The 15169-nt window shown below is 38.0% G+C and overlaps 1 protein-coding gene across 2 annotated transcripts; it reads left to right on the top strand.

The window, feature by feature from the left end:
• Positions 1–3624: 3624 nt before the first annotated feature.
• On the top strand, positions 3625–14796 carry LOC139740429 (synaptotagmin-5-like). 2 transcript variants are annotated; one of them, XM_071651023.1, is made up of 4 exons: positions 3625–3754; positions 9810–10726; positions 11655–11811; positions 12288–14796. In XM_071651023.1, exons 1-4 carry the CDS (start codon positions 3742–3744, stop codon positions 12596–12598), a joined length of 1398 nt encoding a protein of 465 aa, XP_071507124.1. In that variant the 5' UTR covers positions 3625–3741; the 3' UTR covers positions 12599–14796. The 2 variants fall into 2 exon arrangements, with proteins under 2 accessions (XP_071507124.1, XP_071507123.1); XM_071651022.1 differs by having other exon boundaries at positions 11631–11811.
• Positions 14797–15169: the final 373 nt, after the last annotated feature.

The following is a 15169-nucleotide window of genomic DNA, read 5'->3' as shown; positions in this document are numbered from 1 at the left end:
AAATTCAAAATCGATTTTATCTTTTGATAAAACTTGGCCCATAGATCATGTCCCCTCTTTTCCTCCGGTAATGCGAAGAATAAAGATTAAAGGAAACCAAAACCCCAAAAGAAATGTGGATTGAGTGAAAGCAGCAACATTATTAGAACACATTAGTGAAAATTTGAGGAAAATCTGACAATCGATGCAAAAGTTATGAATATTTAAAGTTATGGTGTTGGAACCGTTGGATGAGGAGAATACTAGAGGTTATGATGTCATGTGTGGACAACAATGTAAAGAAAATACAAAGGGAATTCCACAAAGATTCACTTTTCTAGCATAATGAAAGAACACTTGACTAACCGTTTTCAGAAAGCAGGGGGAATAATTGCTACCCTTAACATTTATGTCAGTATCAATTTATGTGCAGTAGAGTATATAATTATAGAAGCTGCGCATTATCATTATCAAGATGATGGAATGTGTAATTTTCATGAAAAATGAATTTTTGTGGAATTCCCTTTATATTATATCATATCATATCATATCATATCATATCATATATGATATGATATTATATTATATTATATTATATTATATTATATTATATTATATTATATTATATTATATTATATTATATTATATTATATTATATTATATTATATTATATCATTGTATATGATAATGTTGCTGCTTTCCCTCAATCCACATTTCTCTTTGGATTTTGGTTTCCTTTAAGCTTCAATTAATTCTTCATTGCAGTGGTAGGCAAAATGTACATGATATATTGTGATGTCACAGTGAAGATATTAAATGTATGTTCATAGTATATGCCAGAAATTAAAACAAATGAATGTTTCCGTGACACAGCGGGACGAAAAACTTGCGTTCAACTCCGACCAAGCGGTGGCACGCGGTTCAAGTGATGGAGTCACAACAGACTAATGTCGCATTCCCTTTAAATCCATGTTTGATGTCGCCACTCAAAAATATTTTAACTAAAAATAATATATGTGCCAAACTGGATCCACCTCACAGATAGGAAGTCAATTGATTTATGTCTTATTACGTAATTGCCAGCCTATCTCTAAGGAAGACCGTATATAGGCCCTATACGTCTATAATAAAAATGATGGGGTTATACTTCCTTTTCTTCATCCTTTATATGATATGTTTAAATGATGAGCGGTATCCACCCACTGTCATGTTAACAACGCGGAAATGAACAAAAAGCGTCGCAAAGATTGATAAAGTCTAATAAAAATTACTATAGAATGGATTATGTCTGGACACTAATCTGACATAGGCCTAATTCCTGAAGAACCATATTTGAAGATTATGCCATGCGTAGGACTAAATTGATCGACACTGGATAAAAATTGGTTTTCCAGAAGGCTACAGTTTTAAAAACTTTCACAACATACAGCTCTTTATTGATGTGGATGGGATTGACTTTTGTCCCATGCTTAATCAGGTGAAATTTCATGTCATCTAATTGATGAACAACCAATATACCCGGCATTATGTCAGGGTTCAAAATATATCTCCAGATTGCTCAGAAAGACGGTGGCATCAAACCCTGATCATCAAAAGAACAAAATGGCACATGGATAATTATTTTGTACATCCATAGAAAACAGAGAGCTGTTTGAATAAGTACAGGCAGTTCTGAAATCTAGCCCTGTAACCTCTTTTATCAAACGTAAGTTGTCAACACAGCACTCTGGATCCTGGAAAGTCAATTTTCCTTCAGCTAAACTTTTAAAGATAACTTTCTATGATGTAGAACACATTTCGGAGATGTGGATGAGTTATGGTTTCACATTGGACCTACTAAAGTACCCATCTATGCACGTGACACAATTTCAGCTGTGCGCTGAAAGTCCACTTTTGATGGGCTCTGGCCGTTTTATGAAATAATTTTCCATTTCACTTTACCATAACTGCAATTGCTCCAGAACCGTTGATACATTTTGTGCATCTGGCTTATGGCTGAAATAAAAACAGTTCATTCGTATTTAATCTATAATTTAATGTGATATCATTGGACTTTTTATTTCAATACGTCCAAACACATCATTCCGAGCTGTATCTACATTGTACCGTACCTCTGAATTATCTAATTATAATAACGATATGATTCCTGTTATTTTTGGAATGTAAACAAGTGAGAGATTCACGGCACGGTTTACAGGAAACCAATTGATAGTACGGTGGTTACGGTGGTTTATATAGGCACACTGAACTCTGAACATGGAAAGTCAGGTTCGAATCCAGATTGGTGCAGAAATACTTGGACATATTTTACATAAATTATACATCTTGACATATCGATAAGGTATAAGATATACCATCAGCACCTAAAAATGTTGATGGTTTATCTTGTTACAACCCTCTGGGAATATTAGTGATGATGATGATGATGATGATAATAATAATAATGATAATGATAATTACGACTAAAACTTATTTTTCTTATCGTCATTATTGATGCACTTTCACTATTTTCATAATCATAATCATAATCATGGTTATTATAACTACATGTATTACCATTATGATTGTCGTCACGATGATCGTTGCAATGACTGCATCAAACATATTTCTAAAACAAGTCTTCGATTAATAGGATCATGAAAATTTTGTATCCACAGACACTCTTTTTCATTTGTATCAACACTGAAGAGCAGTCAGTTAAAAAAAGTGGTTATCAAGGGACATTTCAAGGAACATCATGTTTACCAAAGTTTATAAATCTATCGACATACTTTTTCAGTACAGATTGCCAGCAATGTTCTATTACAGACCTTCATATGGGTCTAATGCACAAAATCCTTGATGTAAACTTGATACAGACAGATAAAATAATGAATAATAAATAGATAAATAAGTGAATAAACACAAATAAATATATCGAAATGAATGTTGACAGAAAGAGATAAATAGAGAGATGAATTAATAGAAAAATAAATGAATGAATATAATTATAAATAGATATTGAAATTAAAAGGAAAATTCTTGAGACCATTCTTCTTACAATCCTAATCTAATGCGTAACCGCTTAATTCCTTTACAGAGTCTGAAGAAAACAACACCCCTATCTACTTTTTATCGAGCTATATAAACAGTTATGCACCAGATAAATCCAAAGCTTATTATCATGATAATTAAATCGAAGGAGCATTGACATAAATTCACCGTGGTTGAGCGATTTCATTAGCGCGGGTGAGTATGTGCTGCTAACAAAAGGTGGACCGACAGTATTTTCTCAAGTCTAAAAATCCTCATGTGGAAGCTATTTCTTCTGAATGACCTCATTTGGACTTCGCCATGGTATACTGCTATGTGAGTGATAACGGTCGGCTGCGTAAAAGGGACAATGGATTTGCTGATTTGCTGTGCCATTTTAGGTCCTACTTTCTGTGAGTGCAATCCCTACTTCTTTTTCCATTTTCTCTCTTGAGAGGATATAATTTCATCGGCTGAAAACCTCTTCAATCACTGCGAAATATTGGTAATCTTTGCGTCAAGTTGGACAATCTCAATTCGGAGGCACGCCCCATCGGTCACGTCGGTGGCGCGGTGCATTTAGCGTGTGTGGCGTGCTTTCGAGGTGTCGCCGCTCAGAGTGTTTTGGCGACGCCAGCCCACACTCGCCTTCCCTATCTCCACATGACATCAGAATCAAGTCTGCCCGAGGCCTGGCCCAGTCGTGTCTTCCACTGGATGTGTCTTCACTTTTCGTAACATCTGCATAGAATGGCAGTCCAATGTGAGTATACCGTTTTGACCATTATACATTGCATTCTCTGGCGTCATTAATTCCCAATACATTATTCCTGTTCGTATAAAAATATAACGTTTACTTTAAACGCTATTATTGAAGCAATAAATTAGACCTATTCTTCGGCACATTTTCTTTTGCAGGCATGTAGGCATACCATCTATTGCCTGTGTATGTCTATACGACAGGTATTAAGCATGATGAGAGTTCCTTACCCTCTGAACCATCACATTTGAAGAGAAAGAAAGTAATAGCTACAGACTAAAAGCGTATAAATGTAAACTTTATCGTGTTAGAGCTAGCAATAATCTTATTCTTAAGATAAATCCATGTGTTATGTTCATCGTTAGGGTTGAGGATGATAATGTTGTCACAGAACATGTCCTTACAAGAAGACGGTGTTTTGTTTTGGTTTTTTTTTATGTGTGTGTGGCAGATATACTAGGCTTCCTTTAATATGGCAATTCCCAGTGATGAATGCAAGACAATGCTGCATTTTGTTAGTAAACGAATTAAAGACTCTAATGTCTGAATGAATAGTGGTCGTTTGCAGCCAAACTATATAGTTATAAAACAACCACCCTTTCTTGTTCTCACTTGTCCAAAGGATAGACCGAGATCTACAGTTAGAATACCTAAATTATAATCATCTGATTAGGATTAAAGCAAAAGAAAGCTGAGTTCCATCTGTCATCGTGACGTAGTCCTATCGTTCGTTTCTATACTTGAAAGAAAAGATTCTGACTATTGCAGGGATACAATCCAGTCAGCCATCTGCGAAGATTCGCATTATTATACTAGGTGTTTCAAAAAACATTTCCCACTTTTGATTCTTAATAATTCAAAAACTATATATCAAATAGCACTGTCATTGATATGAGTGATAGCTGAATAGTGTACAATTTGGTTGAAGGTGGTTTAAATATGAAAGCATAAATAAGTTTCATGAAATCCATGATTCATTTCACAGGGAGGTTCCAGACTTTGCTCTATTTTCAACCCTCTGTACAAAATTTCACTTTGCACAGGAGTCAGTGGGTGTGTATGGGAGTGTGTGGTTAACACCCTGACAATGGTCCTGAACAATGGCCAGGGTTTGAATGCTTCATTATTCATTCATGAGAAATTCCACTATCACAGCTAGTCTTTATTCAGCCTCTGGCAGTATCTGTGTAAAGTCAAACGCCTGTCGATACTGTCGTTGAGTCGCGTCAGTGCTCTCTCTACTTCTGAAAAACAAAATTACAATGAATACCTTCTGTTCTATCGTAAACGTGGTGACAGGAAGTAAAGAAAATCAATTAGAGTGTATATACACTTGTGTATATGGAACCTTAAATAAATCTACTCTGAAACAAATCGCCCCAATGATAAATGCTGCTGAACTCTTTACCAAAAATGATCTCTTTTTATCGAAAAAGCGAAAAATTTGTCTATTTGATTAGTAGACAGTTGTATTGAAATGAGGAACTTTAGATCATTTATGCTTATTTATATCCCAAATTTAGTGATATGTGAAGCAAAATTTGAAAATGATTGCCAGCTGGAATGAAATGTGGTGTTTACAAGCACTTTACCGTGCATGAATTCAGACTAGCAGTGCCCAGGGCAATCCGCATGAATTATTGATTAAGCATTCATGTGCCTGGGAGCGCCAGACTGATGCCTAGTGAACAGGTGGTTCAGGCATGTCCATTGTTCAGGGCCATTGTCAGCACACACTCACATACACATCATTGGATCCTGTGCGAAGTTCAATTTTTGTACAGAGGGATAAAATTTGACCAAAATCTGAAACCTTACTTCAAAATCAATCGTAGATTTAATGAAACTGATTTATGCTTTCATGTGCAAATCACCTCAAACCAAATTGTACACTATCCAGCTATTACTCATATCAATGACATTTTTATCGAATGAATAGTTTTTGAAATATTTATGATCAAAAGTGGGAAATGTTTTTTGAAACACCTAGTACAATGGCAGGTGCAATCTCAGGGCCCCGTTGCATAAAACTTACCATTGAATTTCAATGGTAACTACCGTCAAAATCAGGCGTCACAGCCAATCAGCATCAAGGATTATAAAATTTACCGCTAATTTGAAGACTTACCGCTAGAAAGGAGCGGTAAGTCCAGCGGTAAGGGTTTTATGCAACAGGGCCCAGATAACGACACGCAGGATATTCACACAATTTTTACCGATTTTTTTTTCCATTTTACTGCGAACTCATGTTTGATTGAAGTTTGTACAATCAGTGTATATGTGGCATTCAAAATTATGTATGAAAACTATGTGTCAGCTGGTCTGTATTCTCTGCTGAATCAAATATCTTGATGGGTACGCAGGCCTGCATGCATGGCTCTCTTCAATCATGTCAATGATAATGTTCATCGTCCGAGACTATGATAGATTTGTCCATAATGGAAAAAGACATTGACTCTCGCACCCAATCCATTTGTCGTGTGTGTGTGTGTGTGTGTGTGTGTGTTTTAATGTACAACAAAGAGGAAGACAGCAGATATTCCAAGTCCTCTGTGGAATAAGCAATTTAAGGTCATAATCACTAAGCTTACGATATACTGGGTTGTAAACCTACTACCTCGGTGATTGTATATACCCTCGAAAATCAAAACAAGCACGAAAAGGCACAAAACAAAACAAAACCTGAGACCCAACAAGAAGTATACGTCGCAACTAATGCTTTTTGATAGCTAATGACAAATCCATCCTCATTACAGGAAAAAAGCGGAACGCTCCATTACCTTGGTATTTCAAAGTAAATTCACCAAACATGTCCCCGGCATACCGTCGTTATGCACCCCATGAACGTGCCATCAACAGGCGCAGAATATTTGCTCTTCGTGTTAGCAATTGAGATTCTAAAGCTGAATCATTTCTCCGAAATCCCCGGAAAACAAAGATATTGATTCCTTTGTGGACTAATGTCAGTAGAACAGCTCTGCTGCCCCTTGCAATGAATGCATTAATGAAAAGAATTACAAATATTCCGTTTGTTGAGTAATCCAGAAAAGCCTCTGAATCATACTTCATTTTATATGCCTTTTGCCTTCATGATAACATGTAGGAGGAGAAAAATCACTTCGGTTGCTGGAAGCAAATAAGACAGCTATTCCGGTTCATGCACGTGTCTAAATTCGTTTCAGTTAGTGGAGAACTCTATGTTTATTTATCTGCAGAAAAAACATTCATAGTTGCCATGATAGGCAAGGCACGTCGAATTCCCGAGGAAAGCACGCGAACCACGTCTCTTGTGCATGCCATGCCAGTAATCCGAAAATAGTTTGAAGAGCTGGGAAAGCTGATATAATTGTAATTATGATCATGCCCTCAGTTGTCAACATCATTGCATTATTACGGATTAAGTGGAAATTAATTGCTTTCGTTCTAACAAGAATTTCGTTATAACCGTGTTCGTTATTAACGGGAGTGCACTGTATATCGGTAGTTTTTCGGAGGGGATTTCAAACAGTCGAGATCCTGGTTGCGTATATGGCCGTTAATTCGTCCTTTATGGTTGTCATGTAAAACAAATCAATTCAAATTACATCAAATTGTGCAGACTAAACTTAGTATTCCGCACCTTTAGAGCATAGCATAATGATTTACATGAATGATCTGGTTTTACTTGGACTACAAACGCAATAAGAAATGCAGGCAACCTCGGGACGCCATCAGTATCAGCAATATTCAACACACTGATACTGGGTTTGTTTCCTCAATTCGTTCCCAAAAATTTTTCGGAGGATCATCCGGAATAATCCTATGTCTATACCTCACACAAAATTTGATGTATTAAAAAAAAACTGCTAATGTGACTTATAAGCTTATTGTCACATCACAGTGAGGGAGGCCCGTGCCCCGTGCCTTACTTCAATGTTATTTTAGCGAAGTTGTTGAATATTAACGGCGCATGCACTGGCTTGTCTTTTGTTGGGTAAACACCAATGCAGATAACACAAATTGATCAGTTATCGCGCTCGGACAGCTGGTCAAATTCTCACACAGTTTTGGGTTTTCACATCCCTGAAATTCAGGACAAAGTGATGTTGTAATGTTATTACGTGATTTCTTTGTCTTGCTTCAAACTAGGGAGGTGAGACAAAAATTGTGGAAATTTATTCTCGCTTGATGGTAACATCTATCATTGTGAAAGAACGTGCTGTTGTAATGTCTTTCCCAACAAAATGTGTATATTCTATAGCTATGAAAGTAAGAAGATCGTAGACATTCACTGAAAAAAAAGAGAAGATTTCTGCAACAATGTCATTACGGATTTGTTGTAGCTAGAAATATTCATGATCACATCGTGGTGGTTCTGTTCATGTAACAGAGTATGTGACGGGATTGAAAAATCTCATAAGAATTCCCATCAAGTGCGAAGTGGAGTTTTTTTTTGTTAGTACACGCAATGAAATGATAAGATTATATTCGATAATATACCATGTTAGTTTGATTGGACTGGTCTTTCATTCTCTTATTTGCAACACTCTTAGAATGAGTATACTTGGTCAACATCGTGGTAAATTAAAAAAGTGTTTCTGGATATGAAATTGACGTCTGATTTGCATAGCAACATGACCAAGTGCATCTTTCGTGTTAAAGGTCGCGCTAACGTCATCATGAATTCAACAAATTTTTGTCTCATGTTTTATTTTTCGATACATTGTACTTCTGACTGAGACTATGATACTTTTAGGCATATCATCCCCTCTCATAACACAAGGCAGAACATAATATAGACACTATCAGTTTATAGATGATGAACGTATCTGCATCCTTGATTTAAACCTCTTCCCGTTATATACCAATATCCCATTATCTCTTTCTCCCAGGGATCTCTCCCACCTCCCTCTCTCTCTCTCTCTCTCTCTCTCTCACTCTCTTTCTCTTTCTGTCTCTGTCTCATTCTCTCTTTACTGGTCAAATAGTCATTGACGTCAGAGCAAACTTTGCTTTCCTCTTTTTGGGTCAGGGCAGCGAATCAAATAGGATTTATGTCATGATTGATCACCCAACGATTATTCTCTTGAAATGTATATAAGGATTTTTGAGATAAATTCTAATACTCGCCCCGAATAGTTGCGGTCTATCGATGTTGGTTTTCGTTTTAAGTTTGTCAGTAAACTGTATAGAAAGAAGCGGTCTTTGTACACACACTGCGAAAATGAAAACAATCACGCAGGTTTTGGTCAAACTCTACACACTTCGCCTCTGTTCATTAAATTATTCAAAACAATCGGGATTAGTCAATGTACATGTTTGTGCTTGTAGACATGATAGAGAACAATATAATGTCAATATTTTTCAAAATGTAAAAAGTATTATAGGCTTTTGGATTTCAAAACCAACGCGTTTTGACACAACTCTAACTTTTAAAAAATGGTATAGTTTTGGTTGAAATTTAGGATTCAGATTTTAGATATTTGTGTAATTTATTAAATATTGAAAAGCATGCAGTTTATTTGATGAAAATTTGGTTTGAAATATCTGACATATCACAAAAATAAAGTAAAACAATGTGGTCCTCATAAAAGGTGGGTCCCACCTTTTGTTAGGACCTCTTTGTTTTTTGCTTGTTTTTTTTTATATCTCAGTCATTTCAAAACCAATTTTCATCAAAATTTGATGAAAATGATGGAGAAAATTGATGAGCGAAATATCGCCCGTTTCTTGTACGGTGGGTCTATCCGACAAAGTGTGACTCGGACTTAAAGCCGTGATTTATCAGATCTTACCGCGGCAACGTCGCAACAACGTCCGGAAAACAAAATTCCTCTCCTCGAACAATAAAACAAGCAGCAGGAGATTACAGTAGTAAAAAGCAAAAATTACCGCTACAACATCCGAGCAAAATTTTGCGGGGACCGTTTTAACGGGCAGGTTAAGAAGGATACCCAGACCTACCCGGACGTTGTTGCGGTAAATCTCGGGTTTGAAAGGCTCTGTTAAAACGCGGCTTCAGTTTTGCCTTTATTTCCTCCTCATTTGTGTTTTTTTATTTCATGTTTAATTGTTGCAGTGACTGTGATATTTGGAGTCTGCGCTGGGGTGGCAGCCATTGGCTTCGTTGCCCTGGTGGTCTTTCTGTGCTACTTTCTCCGTGCTCGTCGAAAGAAGAAACGGCAGAAAAGACGGGCAGAGCTGGAGCGTGTACTTGGCGTTACTCCTCTCAAGAGCGACTTCTACAGAGACAAGGCTAGAGACGAGCACCCGAAGAGGCTCACCTTGCCTCAACAGCCTACCATCGATGATCACGACAGCGATGCTCTGATCGACGAGGCGATAGACGCTTCTTCACCGCAGCCGAATACCGATTATATAAGGTCGCAATCATGGACAGCTACGCCTGCGGTTCGCCCGAAGTTGGCCGCTATCGATGCACAACGACGGAAGACACTAGCCGTATCTTCATTGACGCCGTCGTCGTCGGATTCTTCCTTGGCCTCGATGACCTCGGAACCCGAACTTGATCAATTGGGACATGATTCCGACTGGCTGGTGTCGCCCACGGAGATGTGCGAGAAGCCAGTGCTGCACTTCTCGCTCTTCATGTCTACGCGGGACGATACTCTCTACGTCACCCTCAAGTCTGTATCCGGCTTGGCCCGGAAGTACTACCCAGGGTGCACGTCGTTCCTCAAGGTACGCCTGCTGCCAAAGTTCAAGGATGGCTTCCAGACCGACGCCGTGAGGAAGTCCCTCAATCCCTACTTCAACGAGTCATTTCAGTTCTGCAAGTTGAGTCTGGCAGAAGCGCAAGGCAGCTTCCTAAAGGTCAAACTCTACATCAAAGATAAATATAATCGCAAAGCCCGTTTCAGCGGGGAGGTTTTCGCCGAGTGTCATCAGCTTATAGACAAATCTGATAGACTTCTCGACTTCCAGCGGACATTCAGTACAAAGCGAACTAAACTTCCAAAGAAAAATCTCAAACGGGTAAGCATATACTACAACTTCACCGTCTCTCTAAAAGCATATATAGAGTACTTCCCCCCCCCCAAAAAAAAATACAATAGGATTTCCACGTTGTTGAATTTTGATATGATTAAACTGTCTTAATGCTATTTCAGGGTTTTAATATATAACATCTTACCTATATTTTTGCAGAAAACCCCATTCAGTTTGGTTAAGTGGTCACAGAGAAATATGGATCGTTGTAAAGCATGTCATAGGTCTGTTTCTTCCAAGTTTAGCATTTGGATGCCCTTGGAACTGCAATGGACAGAACTTTGAGGAAAGAGATTCCTGACACGCTCTGTACGAACGAGGCAAATTTTACTTAGTAAAACAATGATTTGCAAAAATTGAATGTGTTTACCGTAGAACCGTTATTCGGGCTACACGTTTAAAACGTGATGCAGCAAAGGCAAGATTATTGAAGAAATGACTCAAACATAAATTTCCTCCAAGAAATATACACAATTTTCACCCTGGAATTGTTTCAAGTTCAAGTAGAATCTTTTCCTTCATATCCGTCCTTTGGACAGAAAGTTGTTTTCGGAAAGCTTTTTTTTTTCACCCTTCAGAACCGTCACTTGGCATAGGTGCGCGGGAAAACCATACAAATCATTTGAAAATCGAGTATTTTACCATAGAATCATACAAATAAAAATGACTGAATCAACTGTTGAAAGAACAGAAATGTCGCACAGAAAATAATATTTTACTCTGACCTTTTCTAACCAAGATGGTAATGTGGTATATTCTATATGACGACGTTTTACAGATTGTAGGAACTGTTCGTTTTCAAATCAATTGTCTAACCAAGATGGTAACATAGTATATTCTGTGAGGACTTTTTACAGATTGTAGGAACTGTTCGTTTTCAAATCACTGTCAGATGTCACTTCCCTGCCTGCAACAGATGCGCTCCAAATCTACCTCCGAGCTGACGTCACGCAGTCCCTACCTGGGCGACCTCTTTGTCTCCCTGCAGTACCAGGCCTCAGCGGACCGCCTCAAGGTTATGGTGCGGAAGGCTGAGAACCTTATGGTTGACACTGTGGTTCCGGGCACCGGAGGTACGTCTTTTCGTTTTCAGCTCTACCCTGGTCACCTCATCTCACCATGGATCCTAATTCTTTTCTATTTCATTGATAAACGTTGTTTATTCTTTGTTATCTATCTAATCTGTCTCTTCCTTCTCATGCACCCATGCTCATCATATCTGTCGTATTTCCACTATCCCGCATTTCCTATACTTTTCTCTGTCGTTCTGCATCACGCTATCGTTTCTCTATACAGTGTAGCTTCCTATGGTTTCTTTCTATTCATGATGATATTCAACGTCTATTTTTTGTATTCACTGTGTCGATGCCTGTCTCTTAGGCCAATAAGGAAGGGAAACTCCAGAGGATGGCTCTTCTGCTTAATACATATGCGCATCTACTTGTGATCGTTATGGTTGTTTACATACATGCATGCATGCATACATTTTTTCATATGTTACCATATAAGGAAATCTACATTTTATTCAAAATACAAATATTTGACGCAGATTTCTACGTGTCAGTCCGGCTGCTAAAGCACCGGGAAGTTATGGACGAGCACAGCACGCAGAGACGTTCTGGTACCAGTCCCGTGTGGAACCAGCCATTTCTGTTCCACCCGGAATCCAGTGACTTACCACACATCTCTCTCCTGCTGGCGATCCACCGGGGAAGGCGGGTTGCGAGTGACGTCATGGTGGGCAAGGTGGAAATGGGCCCGGGCTCCGGAGAAACGGGCACAGCCCATTGGGAGGAGATGCTACGGCCAAGGGGGACAGAAGTAGCCAAATGGCATCGAATCAAACCACCGTTCAGTTAACTCGAAACGCGCGGACTTACACTGTAGGGCCAACCATGAGGTCTCATCTGCATATATTTTACACAAAGCCGAAATTCTTTGGAGCTGCGCATAATATTTTTATGTAGAGGATACCAACGACGAAAAGACGATGACCTTGCATTGGATATTGTACAGAAACGTAAAGGATGAGAAAGTATAGTATTCTCACCTATAGACTTATCTCGATCAGATCTTGTTTGTAGATCTAGATCTTGATCTACAATTTGCCCGAAAAGCTAAACAAATACATACATGTACTTATCGTCAATATCGGCTTAATAATATGTGGCTGCATTCTCAGAATTTCTGGCATCTCGTGAAACATGGAATATGAAGGTCTAATGATGACGGCCGACAAACTGTAACATGGAATGTTTATTGCAATCCATATTTCTTATGTATATCATGATCTGCATGTCTAATATCCGAAATGTTGAAGATTAATAAATTGCACTGGTAATGAAGCCTAGTTCTTTGCAGAATAACGATGTAGTTGTAAAAACATGCTACCCCGATGTCATAACTTTATTTCATTATAAAAAAAAATCAGCTAGGCCCGACAATATGCTATCATGAAAAATCAACCAAGGTGGTAAAACTCAGTCCCACATCGTCGCAGTTCAAATCGTTTGCATGTTGTATTATTATCTTATACGCAATATGAATATTATATGTTGGATACGGTAGACTGTATTATAAAGGACACTAATATTGCTATACGCTTTAATCATCATGCATCAGTATTATGCATGTATTATATGGTAAGGATCTGTATTGCTTCGCGGACTTGCAATTACTTTATACAACGTACCCATGATGATATCAAGAATGCATGACGTTGGTGTATTTTTCTGTTTTGTATATTTTAAAGAATGGATACACCATCTTAATTCTATATCAATATCACAAATTACAAAGCGCTGTATTTCTCTCGTGATATTTGTTCACTCCGTGTTTGGCCAAATGATGAAAGTGTAATGTGTTTCAATGCTTTATTGAGACAACACAAAGTCACCCCTTTCATATTTATTTACTTATTATTTTTGTTTTTGTTTTTGTTTTTTGTTTTTGTTCTTCTTCTTTTTTTTGCCGTGTAAGTAAAAAACAGGGAACAATGAATGCATGACTCCACTTGCGAGTATGCTGCCATGACACCAAGTTGCTGGGTATTCTTCGTGTAGTTCTCTATGAAGAATACACATTGATTTGTAAGTTCAAATTAAAACAGGTTTGATGAGCATGTCATTGTGCAATTCTGTGTAATCATTGGTACAGGTCTATTAGTAGAAGATGAAGAAAAAAAAGAACTTAGTTCCGATGAAAAGTATAATATTATACGAGAATGATAATGACTCTGCGTTCAACATAACGAGAGTGCTTGTAAATGTATCATTGTCTATGACATTTTCTAATGTAGGCTATGAACCAATCTAAAGCCGTCGTCGCTGGTATATCTCGTGATTCGTCCACACTTTTGTTCATCTTGAACGGCCATGAGGGCACACATACTGGAAATATTCCATGTAAATGTATTGTTAATAAAAATATTATGCCCAAATTTCCCGGTCGCATCTGTCCTTGAAAAGTATCTACAGTACAACGTTTGAACAGCGAGGTTAAAACTATACTTTGAATCAATGTACGAACTCCTGCACATGATATCCCCACTTTTTATCACCACGATGTTAAGACCGAAAAATTCAATTAATGTATAAGTATCTATTCGCCACCTTATTGAAAACGAAGGGTACCTTCGAGAGGCGTACAGAAATGCCTACTGTTGCGTGAAATCATAAATAGCTGGTGCAGATATCATGTCACGTGTATCTCCGTATACAGTCTTTTCATTGTTCATTTTATGCCAACCTGTGATTATGGGAGTAAGTCAACCATTACAACCAGTATAGAAAAGAGAAATAACCGACTCATGATTAACTATGCGTCGTTTCAAAAGGGCAAAACACCACGAGACTTAAATCCATTGTGCTTTTTCCAGTCCCCTAAAGTTTCCTTTGCAGTCGCCACGAGTGTGCAGAGGATATAGTCACCGATTTCTTCAGCCTAAATTCTTTCTCGATTTATACATTTAGTTTGCAAGGTGTTAATTTACCATGATAAATTTGTTGTAAATAATTGTTAGACTAGTGTATGTGTATGCAATTAGCGAATAAGGGAGTTTCATGATGTAATAAAAGTTTATGAACAACATGACAACAGTGTAATGTTTTTATTTTTGTATAGCAGCCAAAAATGCTTGTTCATTCTTGTTCTACCTATACAACAAAACAACAAAAGTGCAAATTGAAATGTAAATGAATCAGACTGCATGCGGTTTAGCAGCATATTCATAAAACTATGTCTTATTTTTGCCAAACCAAGTGCCAAACAGTGTCATTGCAGAGTCGAATTGTGACTTGTCGTCGTGGGCCCGGGGAGAATAATGCAAAGTCACGCGATTCAAGGAAGATGTGCCCGGGAGAACGACGCGAACGCACGCGAGGTGTTTGCTACACTAACTTGTGAGCCTCGCCAGCGTTCGGGTCGGCACAC

Source organism: Diadema antillarum, unplaced genomic scaffold (assembly GCF_040938485.1).
Source record: "Diadema antillarum isolate AM-2024a unplaced genomic scaffold, OU_Dant_1.0 seq00000854_RagTag, whole genome shotgun sequence".
Classification (NCBI taxonomy): Eukaryota; Metazoa; Echinodermata; class Echinoidea; order Diadematoida; family Diadematidae; genus Diadema; species Diadema antillarum.
This window is presented reverse-complemented; position numbering and strand designations above follow the sequence as displayed.